This window comes from Salvelinus fontinalis, chromosome 4 (genome assembly GCF_029448725.1).
Source record: "Salvelinus fontinalis isolate EN_2023a chromosome 4, ASM2944872v1, whole genome shotgun sequence".
Taxonomy (NCBI): domain Eukaryota; kingdom Metazoa; phylum Chordata; class Actinopteri; order Salmoniformes; family Salmonidae; genus Salvelinus; species Salvelinus fontinalis.
The window spans coordinates 33,107,544-33,127,119 of NC_074668.1; the positions used below are offsets into that span (position 1 = coordinate 33,107,544).

The window sequence follows — 19,576 nt, forward strand, 5'->3', positions numbered from 1 at the left end:
TTGAAAACGTTGATAATTCCCCTGGTGATCAGCGTCTTGCTGCATACTTCCTTCCTTGAGCACCCAAATGGGGGAAAAACACAGTTGTGCTTCCCTTTTCTTAGATACAGCAACATTTTTAGAATGTAAGAGGCTGTTAGTGCAGATTCAGGAGAAAACTCAATAAAACAAGTCTCAAATATAATGAAAATGTCTATACATTTCTGCTGTTTCAAAAACATTGCTCTGCTATTAGTATTTGTACTGTATGAATGTTGGTCTTAACGAGACAATTCTGTTGATACTGCCCTGCTTACAGCGAGTCAACTGTTGGATGAGACCTCTAAAAGGAGTGAGAAATACCGAAGTTTACATGTCTCTTGAGAATCGCTACCTATCAAAATTCTTCTTAATTCTCATCAATGAGAACAAACCCTTAGTGGCTGTATCTGGAACAAATACTATCAGAATGAAAGTTGCTTATCGTTTTCAGATAAAACAGCTGTTTATGGGAAAGAGATTTTTCTCTCTATGTTCACTTCTTGCAACTGCAAGCATGGGACAGCGAGGCCAAGTGCATCAGGTCAGTCTCTGTGTGCAGCAGGGGCTTATTAGTAGCCTATAGAGGGAGACTGTGTATCTGGGTCTACAATGGTGGCCTGGCTGGCTCATGGGTGATTGGATTCAAGCCAGACTGGTTTAGTCCTGGGTCACTGCCCTTTTGTCTGCCCAGCAAACTCTCTCACTCCTGGCCCTGGGGGGGATATCTCCATACTTAATGGAAAGTGATGGCTTCCTCTCAGCTGAACGCAGTGAAAACGTACATACAGTGCATTCAGAAAGTATTCAGACCCCTTGACTTCTTGCACATTTTGTTACGTTACAGCCTTATTCTGAAATGGATTAAATAGTTTTTCCCCCTCATCAATCTACACACAATATCCCATGATGACAAAGCAAAAACAGGTTTAGACATTTTAACACATAGAAAAAAAAAACTGAAATATCACATTTACATAAGTATTCAGACATTTTTCTCCGTACTTTGTTGAAGCACCTTTGGCAGTGATTACAGCCTTGAGTCTTCTTGACGCTACAAGCTTGGCACACCTGTATTTGAGGTGTTTCTCCCATTCTTCTCTGCAGATCCTTGCAAGCTCTGCACAGCTATTTTCAGGTCTCTCCAGAGATGTCTGATCGGGTTCAAGTCCGGGCTCTGGCTGGGCCACTCAAGGACATTCAGAGACTTGCCCCAAAGCCATTCCTGCATTGTCTTGGCTGTGCGCCTAGGGTCGTTGTCCTGTTGGAAGGTGAACCTTCACCCCGTCTGAGGTCCTGAGTCCTCTGGAGCAGGTTTTCATCAAGAAACTCTCTGTACTTTGCACCATTCATCTTTCCCTCACCTGATTTGTGGAGTGCTGCAGAGATGGTTGTCCTTCTGGAAGGCTCTCCCATCTCCACAGAGGAACTCTGGAGCTCTGTCAGAGTGCAGAGTGACCATCGGGTTCTTGGTCAACTCCCTGACCAAGGCCCTTCTCCCCCGATTGCTCAGTTTGGCCGAGCGTCCAGCTCTAGGAAGTCTTGGTGGATCCAAACCTTTTCAATTTAAGAATGATGGAGGCCACTGTGTTCTTGGGGACCTTCAATGCTGCAGAAATGTTTTGGTACCCTTCACCAGATTTGTGTCTCGACACAATCCTGTCTCAGAGCTCTACATACAATTCCTTCAACCCCATGGCTTTGTTTTTGCTCTGACATGCACTGTCAACTGTGGGACCTGACATAGATAGGTGTCAGCCTTTCCAAACCATGTCCAATCAATTGAATTTACCACAGGTGGGCCCTAATAAAGTTGTAGAAACATCTCAAGGTTGATAAATGGCAACAGAATGCACGTGAGCTCAATTTTGAATCTCATAGCAAAGGGTCTGAATATTTAGGTAAATGTGACTAGTTTCAGGAAACTAGGCATATGTCGGCGTCACCACATCACAGGAGCACCATTTGAACGTAATGGCAGAAATGTCTTCTGAAACATGTGAACCTTCATGTGCCTTAATAACAAACGTGTATGCCATCTGTAAATATGAATAAAATGGTTAAATTACGAGCCTAGCTTGTTTAGCCATGGAAAAAGACATTACCGCTAGCCATGATTGGCTGAGATAATGAGTGGTCTGGTCATGCCGAGAGATTAGCTTGGATTGGTCGCCCATGTAGCGCGCTTCGGTTTATAATATGAGCTGGTCAGTATGTGTAGATCCTCCTTTCTTACACTGCTTTTTTGAAAGATAGTAGAACTGCATAAGTTTTGCTCTCCACTTTCTGGAAGACCGAGTTTGGAAATCAATGGAATTAGAGTATGATAGCTAAGGAAATTGAGAAAATTCTGGCGTTTGATTGCAAATATGTAGACAGAATCGAAAAGAGAACACCCAGAAGGCTGTTGTATAAAACACCTGTCTCCGGATTACATCTTCAAACTAAGGGCAACCATGGCATCCGTGACAGAGGGAGAAGCGTCCATCGATGTAGCTAGCTCCATTTTCTGATATTACACATTTCTAATTTTGTCAGAAAGTCGTTTTAATTTTAAGTTAAAGTGTACTGTTAGCTAGCTAGCTAATGTTAGCTGGCTGTTTAGCTAGCTAACGTTACTTGTATGATCTGTTTAGTAATATTATTCTTATCGCAGAGCCATTTGCATGGCTAGTTATAGTCTAATGTTAGCTACTAACATTAAACCTGGTTGGTTAGCTACCTGCAGATTCATGCAGGGTAGTAACGTTATGAGTTGGAATTATGGTTCATTGTTTAGCTAGTCAGCTACATGTCTAAACAAAAGACTCCACTATGCTAGTAACTATTTCAATAGAATGTTTATGATGTCACTGCGACAACTGTCGATAGACGTAGCTGGTAAATTAGTTCTGGCTATCTACTTCGATTTCAGAGCACTCTAGTCTGAGTGTGCCAGAGCGCAGAATATCTGACACATTTACAAATGCTCAATACCGGTTGAATATGGCCTGTGTCAGTAAACGTTGGCAAAAAAAGCGTAATTAGGGGGCCTCACGAGTGGCGCAGTGGTCTAAGGCTGTGCCACTAGAGATTCTGGGTTTGAGTCCAGGCTCTGTCGCGACCAGGAGACCCATGGGGCGGCAGGTAGGACTCTCCCCAATCAGTTACTTTAATTAAAACCACCAGGCAAGCCTCCCGAGTGGTGCAGCGGTCTACGGCACTGCGTCGCAGTACTTGAGGCGTCAATACAGACCCGGGTTCGATCCCGGGCTGTGTCGCGGGAGACCCATGAGGCGGTGCACAATTGGCCCAGTGTCGTTCGGGTTAGGGGAGGGCTTGTCCAGCAGGGATGTCCTTGTCCCATCGCGCACGAGCAACTCCTGTGGCGGGCCGGGCGCAGTGCACGCTGACATGGTCGCCAGGTGTACGGTGTTTCATCCGACACATTGGTGCGACTGGCTTTCGGGTTAAGTGGGCATTGTGTCAAGAATCAGTGCGGCTTGGTTGGGTTGTGTTTCGGGGAACGCACGGCTCTCGACCTTCGCCTCTCCCGAGTCTGTACGATTGTCGATGAGACAAGACTGTAACTACCAACTGGATACCACGAAATTGTGGAGAAAAAGGGGTACTTAAAAAAAAATATATAAGCGTAATTAAATTGTTGCCAGCAGCACAGTTGCAGTCACCAATGCTCTGGATAACATAAAAACAGCCTAAACAGCTCTGCTAGGGCGAGTAAAATGGTCAGCGTGAGCTGTTCTCTGATTTGTGTCTAGAAGTATCTAGCAAGCTAGCCAACATTAGCCAGATAGCTTGGATGCTTGACTGTTGCTGTTAGGTCAGAACGCTCGGATCAACCCTACTTTTCAGCAAGAGCATCCAGTGTGCGCTCTGGACACTCCAGGAGCGAAATGCTCGGAATTTACGAACGGCGAATCCGACACCGCTTTGAGTTTACGAAAGCCCAGAGCACACTGGCACTCCAGATTAAATTTATGAACACACCCGTAGTATAAACCAACCTAGGTGTCTTGAAGTCTTTGGTTGTTTAGTACATAGCCTCATATGTGAATCCTTAAAGAGATGGGTGGGGCTAAAGCGTTTAAGAGGGTGTGAACGATGCTGAACGGGTGTAGACAAAGGAGAGCTCTCCTGTAGATACCAAAACATTCCAGGGCCATTTTCTCAAAAGTGAGGTTACAAGTTTATCAACTTTCAAAGCAGAATTACTTTCCCATTGTTTCTCAACTGTAGTGTATGACATACCATTTTCTAGCTCTGAGTCTCTACTTTTATCCAATGTAAAAAACACAATTTCAAATTTTGCTGAATAAAACCGAATCGATCCGGTCAGTCACAAATATGGTATTTCTGTTTAAAATTTTTGATAAATCTGCAAACATTTCTAAAAACCTGTTTTTGCTCTATCATTATGGGGTATATTGTGTGTAGATTGATGAGGGGAAAAAAACATTTAACCAAGGCTGTAACGTAACAAAATGTGGAAAAAGTCAAGGGGTCTGAATACTTCCCGAATGCACTGTACATAGATTACAATGAATTCCCATGATATAATAAGAGTGTGTCATATGTTCTCTAGGAGAAACAAGGAGAGGTGTCTGAGGTCAGCCTGTCCATCTTTGTTTACACATGTCAGAAAACAGAGAGTGCTATTACTGAACCAACCAGCGCCACATCTGATCCCTTCCCCTAACCTTGACCCGGTCTTACCTGAGAGGCAGAAGGAAGCCGTAGCGGATCACCACCCCCAGCCCCCATAGGACAGTCAGCCTCAGACTGATGTGCTGGAAGTTGTAGTTGCTACGGGTCAGCAGGTTCCATGACTCCAGCTCCTCAGCAGAAAACCTCTTGGTCACCTCGTCGTCCATGATGCTCTCAACTCCTTGCCGGCAGAAGTAGAAGATGTCGGACATCTCAAACTCGGAGGCATGGTCCAGGTCCCGGTTACTGCCACTGCGCCGGATCTCCTTGATCTCCTCCTCCAGGGAGGTGGGCTCCTTGGCGATGATGGCTGCAATGCACCAGGGAGACACGGGAAATGGTTAACCAATACCAATTTACCCATCAGACACACTCATTAACAACAACAACACACTCATACACAGAGCCCGTCACTCACCATTAGAGTAAGGCTTGTACAAGAGATGGTTGTTGTCCTTGGCTCCTCTTTCAATCCTATGTGTGGCCCACTACAAGCAGAGTCATTTAAAGTAGACAGATATTAGCTTACATTTTGTAGAGAAAAAAACAATATTCAGACAATAATCCATTTCTAAACAATAGACTGACCAAATAAAATGTCATAAAATGACAAACAGCTTCATGCCTTATTACAGAAATGATATGTCGGTTTGATAGATTAGATAATAAAATGACAGCTAGGCCTATATAGATATGTCCATTGTCTTTTATCCACAACACTTGAGTTCATAAAGACTTGCAATAAATTGCAGACATTATCTCAACAAGTGCCATTTTCAATAGGCCTATATTTCAGAACCTGAAACAGTAGAACATCAAATCTGTTAACGCTACTATGGTGATAAGGTATTGATATTAGTCGGTGTTACAATTCCAGGGCAGACAGATATTGTGAGGGGAGTCTGTCTCCACAGAAATCATTAGAATGATTAGATTGTAATATTTTATTTTCCATTTTTACATGCATTCACAAAGTAGTTGTTTGTTTTATGTAGGCCTAAAAGAACAGTCACCTAAGCTGAACACACTGCAGATGTGAGCACTGTATCTGTATGTGCACACCTAGACAAATGCTCATCTAGTAAGAGGCTGGAAAAGAACAGAGTGTTCCCCATGCCTTAGCAATAACAGGCAAAACAGGAAGGATGAAGTGGGAGGGGATCTGCTGTTCTCAACCTTCCCTCAACCCCAGGCACTGAGCAAGTTCACACAACACATTACATCTTTATAAGATCCTGATGTTCACAAAGACAGACAGACAGAATTCTGCTGCCAGAACATTCCAATCTGCTCAAGCATCCATCTTATACATCCATGATATTCCAATACAGTTCTGAGAGCCAAATGGCTAATGGAAGTAGCTCAGGGCACCTAGCTAACAAAAATGCTAAGAAAAGAAGGTGTTCACATTCTAAAAGGCTTTACCAGGCAACTGGTCTTGCCAGTAGTTGAGGTTCATCTGATCAACTGCTGCACAACATTCCTCTGACAGGACTGGACATTTACTAGACTGACCTGTGGAGCACCTGTGGAGAAGATCACTTGAACAGAGGTAGGGGCAAAGCATCTTTGCTACTACGTGGTGCAAGGCCAATGTCAACAGCGCTACAGACGGACACAGTTCTCTTTAGAAACTGAAACTGACCGTTACGCCTTTTGAAAGAATACTGTTCACCGAGGGGAGATTTTACAGTTGGGTACAACAAAATCCTTACTGACATCCAAATACCATGACATGTGAATCATAAGACTAAAGGGCAGCTTATAGCAACACCAATGTGTTTGCTTGGGTGTAGGCTAGTAAAGTAGGAGCATAGCAATCCTGTTGAGTCAGTAAACTGGAACAAGGAAAAGCAAGGCCAACACATCAATTACGGCAGAGGGGTGTGGTAGCACATGATTATGATTATGCAAAAACATTGCTGGTGTTTGATACCTCTACATACTCACTGCATAGGTTAGATTGAGTTCCAAGCTCCCTTGTCCATTCTCTACTCTGCAGTTGCTGAACAGAAAGTGCTATGTCATCAGTCTGGTATAAAAGAGAGCCAGGTATATCTTTGCGAGATTACCCTTCTCTGCATAAGATCTGGTATACTAAGCATGGAGAGAAAGTTCCTGTCCTTACCCTAGATCAGAGATCATCAACTAGATTCAGCCGCGGAACAATTTTTTCTGGAGCGGATGGTCGGGGGGCCGGAACTTCATTATAAATCATTTGTAGACTACAAATTGACCGCAAGAAGCCCAAACATAAATAATATTTTCAAACCTTGCTTACATTTGTATACGATCATGTGTCTCTCTATTATGTGTGGGAATACTTGGGAACAGATTTCTTAAATTAAAATAATTTGGAGCTGATTTCCTGGTGTTTAAAGGCTTTTATGTCCCCAAAAAATAATAATAATAAAATATTAAATGTTTTTTGGGGGGGCCAAATAAAACACCCGCTGGCTGCCAGTTGGAGACCCTGCCCTGGATAGCAAGACGATTCCCAGAGCCCAGCTCACACATTGGCTGCTACATGCACATATACCGGTTATGAGGTTACATTCGTGACTCAAGTTACCAGCAGCACAGGATGTGATTTCCACATGTTGGAGACTTTAATCATTTAAGCAATACCAAGGTCTTGTATTTGCAGAAACCAAGGGAAATATAACCTGTCATATAATCACCTAGTTTCCAACAATCTGTCATTTTAACCCTTTACTTCTACCATAAAAATGCTGGTTGACTAGACTAGGCACTACTGCGAGCTGAAAAGCTCTCATATATCAAGCCCCTGCCATCTCCCTCTGGACCATTTATTTTTGGCACTAGAATTCTCTCTCAAAGGGGTTCGCTGGAAACTGCTGACAGGCTTACTTTCGACACTTAAGAAAGGAAAGGAAGAAAGAGGGTGATAACCTTCTCTGGTTTCAGCTCTAGTTCAGTTTTAGCAAGGGCTCACTAGTGAGATGTGACCAGGCAGCTAGGCTCCCACCAACCATTGAAACTTCAGATTCATCATATTGAGAGACGCTTTTTACCCATCAGTAGGCTAAACAAGGACAGAATGGTTGATCAAGTAGGGTCAGAAGCACAGATGCTACAAAGTAAACTTCATGCCTAAGGGTCTATTTTCATTGACAAGAATTAATGATAATTCTTTAGAGATTCTCGAGAGGTATCGATTGTCGAGAGACATTACTGCAATGTTAACTTGCGTATTTCTCACATCTTGAACGCTACCTTCGGAGGTTGCACGCAACACTCGCCCGACAGTTGCCCCCCTCTAAGCAGGGCAGTGTAAACAGAGTTGTTTCGTTGAGCCCAACATTCATACAGTAATTTGTTTTAAGGTCATTTTAATTAGCTGAAACTATACTTTTATATTCGTATGAGAGGTGTAAATGTTCATGTTTGATATGCTAACGTTACTTGCTAGAATGTTTAGCTAGCTGTGTTATTGTCTTGCAGGCTACATTTAGCTAATGCACGTACAAATAAATCATCTGCAAGAGTTCGACGCAGTGGCTGATGAAAAAAGTGTACGAGAGGATTGTCCACCTGGCTGTGGAGCGCAGAAAGGACAAGTCTGTTGTCTACAAGAAGCCAGAGTCACTGCCCCCAAAACCCAACATCTCTGCCAACATCGCCAACGCCTGCTAAACCAGCTGCCATTAATACCAAACACACACAAAACTGCATTGTGGTATAGATATGGCTAGCTGTTGTACATACTGTATGTATATAACAAGTGTTTTATGTAATCTTTTTTACACGTGTACTGCTCACCAGAGCCCGGACTTGAACTCGATCGAACATCTAGAATGTCTCGCCTGATCCCGCCTGCCTTCCCGCTTTTGTGGACATTTATTCCCATTGTTAGAGTGGTCAGCATATAGATCATCTTTGATCACTATCACTAGCTAAACATTATCTAGGTAGCTAACTTGATTCTTCTTAGATGTACTGCTAAAGTTAAAAAATAATTGGATTTATGTAAACATGGGCTAGAGAAGGTTTCCTTTGACCATAGTTTTTGCTCCAGTCGCGACACTATTCTTTTTAAATATGAGTCACATAGAGATTGACATAAGAATTTAAAACGGGTAAATCCATTTGAATTCAATCACTTTTTGACTGTTTCCCTTTAACGTCAATTATCAGATTCACATATGTTGTAGCATAGACCGTACATCTTCTAAGGTGTTTGTGTTGTGCCCGCCATAGGTTGAGACAAAACATGCTTTTGAATAGGTCGATATCAAAAAAACTTCACAATACGGTGCAGAGCGTTCAGTTTGGCTGCTGGGGGGGCATGGAGACCCCCAGCTCCGCTAAAACCATTGAGAACTACTTGCCATTTTCAAGGGATTGTTAAATATTATAAATATTTGGTTTTTAATATCATCAGGATAGTCAGAACGATTAGTCAACATTAAGTTCTATCAGAGTTATACAAATCACATTTTATTGGTCACATACACATTGTATTGGTCACATACACATGTTATTGGTCACATACACATGTTATTGGTCACATACACATGTTATTGGTCACATACACATTGTATTGGTCACATTCACATTTTATTGGTCACATACACATATGTTATTGGTCACATACACATGTTATTGGTCACATTCACATTTTATTGGTCACATACACATGTTATTGGTCACATACACATTGTATTGGTCACATACACATGTTATTGGTCACATTCACATTTTATTGGTCACATACACATTTTTAGCAGATGTTATTGCGGTTGTAGCAACATTCTTGTACAGCAAGTAACTACCTGCTTTTCATGATCAGTAAACATCAATGTATTTTCAGATACATGAGGCTGGGTATTCTATCCATTTGGCATGTAGCTAGCTAGCTAAGCAAACAACATGTGTCATTTAGCTTACTTAGTCAGAGATTAGGCTTTTGGAAAGACATTGGACAGTCCTCGTCCAGGTAAAGTTGTCAGTCGGACTACAGTCATCACCACTGTAGATGGCAAGCAAATCAAACAATATTTGGATACAAAACTATAATATTAAAACTATAACAGAGGGATCTGTTAACAGGATTGCATTAACAAAAAGTAAACAAATGTTTGCATTTCAGAAAAACTAAATTTGTTGCAGTTTTACAGCAAATTTCCTGCAATTCTACACATTTTGCCATGACTTATGTCATGTTATTGATATCTGAGTGAGAGTAACTAACTGTTTTTCATGGTTCGGGCTAGGCCCATTAGTTCCAGTGAAGGGAAATCTTAACGCTACAGCATACAATGACATTCCAGACGATTCTCTGCTTCCAACTTTGTGGCAACAGTTTGGGGAAGGCCCTTTTCTGTTTCAGCATGAAAATGCCCACGTGCACAAAGCGAGGTCCATACAGAAATTATTTGTCGAGATCGGTGTGGAAGAACTTGACTGGCCTGTACAGAGCCCTTACCTCAACCCCATCGAACACCTTTGGGATGAATTGGAAGGCTGACTGCAAGCCAGGCATAATCGCACAACATCAGTACCCAACCTCACTAATGCTCTTGTGGCTGAATGGAAGCAAGACCCAGCAGCAATGTTCCTAAATCTAGTGGAAAGCCTTCCTAGAAGAGTGGAGGCTGTTATAGTACTCCATATTAATGCCCATGATTTTGGACTGAGATGTTCGATGAGCAGGTGTCCACATATGTTTGGCTATGTAGTATATGTTTCGAAGTTTCACATTGTGTATTTTACTATTCTAACTCTAAACAGTAATTTGAGACCTAGACTGAGTTCCTAAATAAAATAGTTTTTTTAGGCTATACTCACGTATCTGAAATAACATGATCAATTGTTTTTTACTGATCATAAAAATAATGCAGTTACTTGCTGTGGGCTATAACTCTGATAGAGCTAAATGTGCGCAATTGTTTTGCATGAAAAAATCGGAAATTTGTAGATCTGAATAAGCTCCTCAAGAGGTGATGATATTACAACCAAATAGTTAACATTTATTTAACAATCCCTTGAAAACGGCATGCAGTTGTCAATCGTTTTAGCGGAACCTGGGGGTCTCCTTGCCGCCCTGCAGGCAAATTGAATGCTCTGCACCTTATTGTGACGTTTTATTGATAACAACCAATACAGGGTGGATGTCATTACATTCATAGAAATATAATTTATAAAATGAACCTTTCCTTCAGACCACAGCAATTAAGCTGGTACATCATTGAAATGTAAATTGAATTGACTACCACAAAGATGGCCGCCATTCCACCCACAGTCAAATGTCAACTTTAGACATGACCATTTTTTCTATTATCTATATTTCAATACGTTTCCCAAGGAGGATTGAGGTATAATTTCAACAACATATATCCCATTCAAGTCAACATTCTCTGATGTGTGGACCTCTAACCATCTTAGAGTTACCATTTGAAAGTTGAACTTTCAATTGAATTCCATTTTAGTACATTTATCAGCCAAAACATGACACCCACCCTGTATTGAAGAGCATGTTGTGTCTAAAGAAATGGTTGGCACAACAGAAAAACAGATTATGTAAAATAGGGTCTAAGCGACAACATATGTGAATATGAATATGAGTTTACACGTTTATTTTTGCACCATTTTATAAAGTAGTTTGACAACCCTGTTCATAATAAGCTTTTAATTTATATAAATCTCAATCGTTTATATTTTCCAGTGATTTAGACATGTCTCATGGTAAACTTTGAGCATCTTTATCTCTCAAATGTTTTGGCATTCAGGTCCAAAAAGTAACTTTCTGAACACTTATACAATGGGAAAATATGTATGGAAGGTTTCGTACAAATCAAAATGGGTGCTGTCGAAAACAGATGGAATTCAAATGGATTTACCCAAAACCTTACTCTTTTGGCACTAGCCCATTATATTGACAAGCATGACTTTGTTGAGTCAGTGATTATTCTTGTGTGCTATTACACACTCATTATATAAAGTGTACACCACATGTTCTGCCTCAGCCTCCCTGTGACAACATAAGGGTTTGGCAAGACTTCATGGGAAGGAAATGAAGCACAGTGAAAATACAGACCTGAACTGAACTCACACAATGGAGCTTTGATGTAGGAGGTTAGGGATTGGAGGTGGGGAGGGAGCGCATGACCTACACAAAACTGCATTCCCATTCCTAAGCCCCAGTTTAGGTCAAGTGCACGTTCACACAGGGAACTGCCACATCACTGCACGGTGAGCATAATCCATGCACTCCACTCAAGTCTACTTCAGTCATAAATGTTGTGTGAAATGTATATGCCTAGCATCCATTATTGATCATTCATATTAATCATACATGTGGAAATGTCAGATGTGATGTCCTCTCTGACCAGAAACTGATAACATCAATGAACCCCTGCAAACAGTCAAGTGGTTCACACTCACCTCAAAGATCTTCAGTAGTGTTTTCATGTAGAGCTGTCGAATGCCAAAGGACACTCCAAAGATGGCAGGCACGATGATGAAGACCAGCAGTAGGGTGAACCACACCGTGAAGGAGATGCCCAGGAGAATGCACAGCAGGTTATCAAAGGGGTTGAAGTCTAAGAACAGGCCCATCTTGAGGCTTTAGGGGGAAATGTGGGGATCCTACTACACAGAATATAAAGGCTAGCCAACAGCAGGAGAGGACAGTGCTTCACTTGTTAGCCTTTTAGGACCTTGGTCTCAGTTCTCAGCCAGAACAGGGCCTTCATTAAGACGTCTGAGGGACCAGACTCCTCCTCCAACTGGCCAGTGAATCCATGGCTGTAGAGGACAGCATCTTGCTACTGCCTCTCCCAGCTTTATAAATATGTTACAGCAACTGGGCCTTCCAGTCAAGTTATTTTCTTTAGCTTCCTATCATTCAAACTTAATGTGGTGCATTGGTCGACAATGAAAAACTGAGAAGAACTCAACAAAAAAGAACAATTCCATTCTGCACTACTCTAAAAAAAAATCATAAATTTGTTTAAAATGTGTCAAAATTGAACAAAAGCCTTTGTTTTTGGAGCCTGAAAGGGATTGAGAATATTGTGTTGAAATTATCCAAAAGTAGCAAGTCTCTTCAGCTGAGCATCCCGTGCACCTGAAAGAAATTTAAACAAAAACGGAAGGTTAGTCTACTCTGTTTGTTAACAAAGGCAAAGGACTCTGGTTACAACCATTGAAAACTCCCAGGTGTCTCAAAGGTATTAGGCCTTCAACTCAACTCTGCACCTCAAAGCCAGTTCCATTTCATCGTTCCCCTCTAATCAGTGACTGATTTAGACCTGGGACACCAGGTGTGTGCAATTAATTATTAGGTAGAACAGAAAACCAGCAGGCTCCGGACCTCGTAGGGTAAAAGTTGAATACCTCTGGCCTAGGGTTAGGTGGTATACCGTATTTTACAGTAAACCGGTATTGATGCACAGAACGGTTTGGGTTTTTACTTTACCTTCTATAACAGTATTTGAATGTTTGGATTGTTAAATGTGATGTAAATGTAAATGTAAATGATACGCCGTGTGTAGCGTCTGTTTTTATAGTTTACTCTGCTACCTGAGTCATCTCTCTCCGCTCTCCCTCTTCATGATGCTTTCCACACAGACCTAGCCGCACCCGGTCACTCAGGGAACGCATTTGTTGTTGCTTGACCATGAGACACTTGTATTCAGTCTGCATTGTCAATGCAGCACAAGCAACAATGTTGATGACAATGATGCTGTTTTCACTTCTTCTGCTTCTTAACAGTGCATAAGGAAAGTATTCAGACCCATTGTCTTTTTCCACATTTTGTTACAATACAGCCTTATTCTAAAATTGATTAAATTATTTGTTTTCCTCATCAATCTACACACAATACCCCATAATGACAAAGCAAAAAGTATTTTCTAAATTTTTGCAAATGTATTAAAAATTAAAAACAGAAATACCTTATTTACATATGTAATGGGCTATTTTTGAACAGTCATCAAACTCGGAATTCCAACTCGTGAACACAGGCCTCATTCTACAGTCGTGGCCAAAAGTTTTGAGAATGACACAAATATTAATTTTCACAAAGTCTGCTGCCTCCGTTTGAATGATCGCAAATTGCATATACTCCAGAATGTTATGAAGAGTGATCAGATGAATTGCAATTAATTGCAAAGTCCCTCTTTGCCATGCAAATGAACTGAATCCCAAAAAAACATTTCCACTGCATTTCAGCCCTGCCACAAAAGGACCAGCTGACATCATGTCAGTGATTCTCTCGTTAACACAGGTGTGAGTGTTGACGAGGACAAGGCTGGAGATCACTCTGTCATGCTGATTGAGTTCAAATAACAGACTGGAAGCTTCAAAAGAAGGTTGGTGCTTGGAATCATTGTTATTCCTCTGTCAACCATGGTTACCTGCAAGGAAACACGTGCTGTCATCATTGCTTTGCAGAAAAAGGGTTTCAAGGATATTGCTGTAAGATTGCACCTAAATCAACCATTTATCGGATCATCAAGAACTTCAAGGAAAGCGGTTCAATTGTTGTGAAGAAGGCTTCAGGGCGCCCAAGAAAGTCCATCAAGCGGCAGGACCGTCTCCTAAAGTTGATTCAGCTGCAGGATCGGGGCACCACCAGTACAGAGCTTGCTAAGGAATGGCAGCAGGCAGGTGTGAGTGCATCTGCACGCAGAGTGAGGAGGATGGTTTGGAGGATGGCCTGGTGTCAAGAAGGGCACTTCTCTCCAGGTAAAACATCAGGGACAGACTGATATTCTGCAAAAAGGTACAGGGATTGGACTGCTGAGGACTGGGGTAAAGTCATTTTCTCTGATGACACAGGACTGATGGTAGCGCTCACCTTGTCTTCTCCGGACAAGCTTTTTTCCGGATGCCCCAAACAATCAGAAAGGGGATTGTTTGGGGCATCCGGAAAAAAGCTTGTCCGGAGAAGACAAGGTGAGCGCTACCATCAGTCCTGTGTCATGCCAACAATAAAGCATCCTGAGATCATTCACGTGTGGGGTTGCTTCTCAGCCAAGGGAGTGGGCTCACTCACAATTTTGCCTAAGAACACAGCCATGAATAAAGAATGGTACCAACACATCCTCCGAGAGCAACTTCTCCCAACCATCCAGGAACAGTTTGGTGAAGAACAATGCCTTTTCCAGCATGATGGAGAACCTTGCCATAAGGCAAAAGTGATAACTAAGTGGCTCAGGGAACAAAACATTGATATTTTGGGTCCATGGCCAGGAAACTCCCCAGACCTTAATCCCATTGAGAACTTGTGGTCAATCCTCAAGAGGCGGGTGGACAAACAAAAACCCACAAATTCTGACAAACTCCAAGCATATAAAAGCCTTTGACACTTATGAAATGCTTGTAATTATACTTCAGTATTCCATAGTAACATCTGACAAAAATATCTAGACACTGAAGCAGCAGACTTTGTGAAAATGAATATTTGTGTCATTCTCAAAAGTTTTGGACACGACTGTAGAGCTCCGACTTTCCGACCTAAAGATCACTGACGTCATGATTTCACCTTGTATTTTTCCAAGTTCCCATTTGTTTTGAAAGCACCATAAAACTCTGACGTTGCTTCCAAAGGCAGTTTGGAATTCAGTAGTGAGTGTTGCAACCGAGGACAGACTATTTTTACGTGCTATGCACTTCAATACTCGGTGGTCCCATTCTGTGAGCTTGTGTGGCCTACCACTCCGCAGCTGTGCCGTTGTTGCTCCTAGACATTTCCACGTCACAATAACAGCACTTGCGGTGCCACGTTGAAAGTCACTGAGCTCTTCAGTAAGGCCATTCTACTGCCAATGTTTGTCTATGGAGATTGCATGGCTGTGTGCTCGGTTTTATACACCTGTCAGCAACAGGTGTGGCTGAAATAGCCGAATCCACATACTTTTGTATATATAGTGTATTATGTGAATTGTTAAGCACATTTTTTATCCTAAACATATTTAGGCTTGCCATAAACAAAGGGGTTGAATACTTATTGACTCAAGACATTTCAGCTTAATTTGTACAAATTTCGAAAAACAAAATTCCACCACATTATGGGGTATCGTGTGTAATGCCCTACAAATGCAAAACGCAGTAACTAAGTGTGAATTTGGTTCTGCACCTAGGTAAAATGTGTTTTATATTGTATATTTGGTTATCTCCTCAATGACTATTGAACCAAGCATTCCATAACAATGAAAACAGTATATTTTAAATCAGGGGAGGATGGAGAACTATCTACACTTTTTGGGGAAAAAATTATTATAATAAAAACTGCCATATGTACATCTTTGGGCAACATGACCAAATTCATATAGAAATGTGTGGTAGATCAGTCACTCATTGAACGCGAGCATAATAAGTGGTAGATATGTTCTATGTGCGTGGTTCTATGCTTCCTGTTCTTAAGTTTTGTTTTTGCGTCTTCTACTTCCAGTTTTGTACACTAGATTCAAACAGCTGAAAATAAAATATTTTTATTTATGGAAAATATATTTCACAATGGTTTATATGGTACAATGATTATCTACACTATACTTGCTTGTTTCGTCACAAACTGAAATTAGGAAAACTATTAGAATTCTAGGAACCAGGTAATGGAGGTGCGACTTCTGCATAGTGCACCTTAAATAAAGTTTGTAATACGATTTTTTTTTTTTAAATGGACATAAAAAATGTGTAGATTGTTCTCCATTCTCCCCCGATTCCGAATATAAAATGTTCATTGTCATGCTTGGTTCAATAGCTGTCGAAGAGAGAGTACCGAATATCCAAATATAAAACAAATTTTACCTCAGTGCCTAACCGAACCATATACCTACATGCTCTCTAAAAGTTTACTTTCCTGTGGATATTGTTTGAAATTTCAGACAAACCGCACAGACAACCGATATAGTAAGTTTAAATGAAATTGTATTTAACATTATGGCTTGTATGAATATTTACACGATTTTACAGGTATTCGTTTCAGGCTGTAGTTACATACCAATTAATTGTGTATTACACAGCCAGATCAAATCAGACTAACGTACAGCTAACCAGCCGTTTCTGGTGTTATAGCTAGCCAGGAAAACTAGATAGCTAGCTAGGCTGGCTGGCTATTTACAGTATAATTACATTATTTTGGGTGTAGAAATAGAGGGCTATTGTGCCGTATGATAATCGATAAAATGATGCAGGTACATTTAACAAAAAAATTATGTCATTAGTAACAGATAGGCTTTAAGATTTTACAGAGTTGCTAGCTACAGTAATGTGTCACGATTCATGCATCCATCTCCATATATCAACATCACACTACTAGCTGGCAAGCCAACTAGCTAGGCTAGTATTAAACTGTCGGGTTTTGAGTGCTAGCTGGCTAACGTTAGCTTTCTATAATGGAAGACGACGTTGACACGATACGAACAATTAACTGAAACGTGTTTAGTTACATGAATATACTCACTGGTACCCAAGGCTGTTCGATCAGCAACGATGTTAGCCGTCTGTATCGCTTTGTGTCGGACCTCTCACATTGTTGTCTCCACCCGGTGGCTATCGGATAGTTGCGTGGATGCAACGTGATGAAAGTATTTCTGGACGAACTATGATGCTGCGCATCAGATGTTCCTGCGATAATCTCGTTGGTTTTGGTGTCTCGTGTTTATCAGCAAGAACAAAAACACCCTCCCTCCTTGTCTCTAAACTGACATCTGGTGGTGGGACGTGGAAACACTGAAACATGGCTGAGTACTGACCACAAAAGACACATTTGCAATGCGTAACAGTAGGTCCAATATTGAGGGTAACGTTAATCATACATCTGATTTAGCTAGTTAAAGCAATCCACGCTAGACTCAATATAAATCCTAATCTCACATCATGATTTACAGTTGAAAATATATGGATTACACCAAAAAATGTATCAAGTATAACAAGTGGATGAGTGAGTTCCATTACAATACACAGAAGAGTCATTGGACGAAGGCGTCTTCTGTATGGGGGAGACTTGTTAATTAAGAGCCTCGATTCTCAAATTTAACATTAACACGCGTCGCTTACGGTACGGTTTTGGAGGCATAATGATCTTTCATATCAGATAGAAATAATTTTCTAAAAAACAAAAGGTTAAATTGATATACACCTTGATACAGTTAGTGTTCCCACATGGCCATATGAGCGCCTTTTTATGGAAGACAAGAGGTGACCGCATAGCACAAGAGCTGACCAAATAGCCGCGGGAAGTAGTTTGGGGGTGGGAGGGCTGCAACTTCTTTGCAATGCCGATGATGTCTATATTGGTCTGGGCCCAGTGCACAACTTTTCTGAAAAAAATGTAAACTAAATGTATTTGAGTGTTTACCAGGATTTGAAATTTGAGTCTGACAACACTTGTGGAATATATAAATACTTGCTTGATATGTTTTTCAGTTTCTTGAAATACTTTGCAAATGCAACTTATTTATATGTGAAACTGAAATGGTTTATTAATTCCTGTTTCATTTTAGTAGTTGCTCTTATTCACAGCGGTGAATGCACACATTTTTCGTAACGGTCCCCCATGGGAATTGAAAAACACAACCCTAAGCATTGCAAGCGCCCTGCTCTACTAACTGAGCTACGTCACAAAGCTCTTAATGTCTCAATGTACTCAATTACTGTATTGTGCATCGTTTTTCTCCATGGTGATGGAAAGTCTACAGATACAAACCTAGATGACCAACCTACAGTGCATTCAGAAAGTATTCAGACCCCTTGACTTTTTTCACTTTGTTACATTACAGCCTTACTTTAAAATGTATTTAAAAAATTATTCCCCCTCTCTCAATCTACACACAATACCCCATAATGCCAAAGCAAACCGTTTTTTTATTTATTTTTGCAATAGTATAAAAAAAAAAACGGAAATATCACGTTTACATAAGTGTTCAGACCCTTTACTCAGTACTTTGTTGAAGCACCTTTGGCAGTGATTACAACTTCGAGTCTTCTTGGGTATGACACTACAAGCTTGGCACACCTGTATATGGGGAATTTCTCCCATTCTTCTCTGCAGATCTTCTCAAGCTCTGTCAGGTTGGATGGGGAGCGTCGCTACACAGTTATTTTCAGGTCTTTCCAGAGATGTTTGATTGGTTTCAAGTCCGGGCTCTAGCTAGGCCACTCAAGGACATTGAGACTTGTCCCGAAGACACTACTGCGTTGTCTTGGCTGTGTGCTTATGGCCGTTGTCCTGTTGGAAGGTGAACCTCAAATCAAATTTTATTTATTAGCAGATGTTAATGCGAGTGTAGCCCCAGTCTGAGGTCCTGAGTCCTCTGGAGGAGGTTTTCATCAAGGATCTCTCTGTACTTTGCTCCGTTCATCTTTCCCTAGATCCTGACTAGTCTCCCAGTCCCTGCCACTGAGAAATATTGGCACAGCATGATGCTGCCACCACCCTGCTTCACTGTAGGTATGGTATTGCCAGGTGATGAGCAGTGCCTGGTTTCCTCCAGATGTGACGCTTGGCATTCAGGCCAAAGAGTTCAATCTTGGTTTCATCAGACCAGAGAATCTTGTTTCTCATCGTCTGAGAGTCCTTTAGGTGCCTTTTGGCAAACTCCAAGCAGGCTGTCATGTGCCTTTTACTGAGTAGTGGCTTCCGTCCGGCCACTCAACCATAAAGGCTTGATTGGTGGAGTGCTGCAGAGATGGTTGTCCTTCTGGAAGGCTCTCCCATCTCCAGAGGAACTCTGGAGCTCTGTCAGAGTGACCATCGGGTTCTTGGTCACCTCCCTGACCAAGGCCCTTCTCCCCCGAATGCTCAGTTTGGCCGGGCAGACAGCTATAGGAAGAGTCTTGGTGGTTCCAACTTCTTCCATTTAAGAATAATAGAGGCCACTGT

At 41.5% G+C, this 19,576-nt stretch overlaps 1 protein-coding gene across 1 annotated transcript in view; it reads right to left on the reverse strand.

Annotated features, from left to right (window-relative positions):
* LOC129853575 (glycerol-3-phosphate acyltransferase 4) overlaps window positions 1-17,373 on the reverse strand; it is a 39,095-nt gene extending 21,722 nt beyond the window's left edge. The window contains exons 1-4 of the mRNA XM_055919751.1: window positions 17,156-17,373; window positions 12,130-12,814; window positions 5,141-5,210; window positions 4,732-5,032 (exon numbers count right to left, since the gene is read on the reverse strand). Coding sequence (XP_055775726.1) covers window positions 4,732-5,032; window positions 5,141-5,210; window positions 12,130-12,303 — 545 coding nt within the window. The 5' untranslated portion in view covers window positions 12,304-12,814; window positions 17,156-17,373. The remainder of the gene's footprint in view (window positions 1-4,731; window positions 5,033-5,140; window positions 5,211-12,129; window positions 12,815-17,155) is intronic.
* Window positions 17,374-19,576: the final 2,203 nt, after the last annotated feature.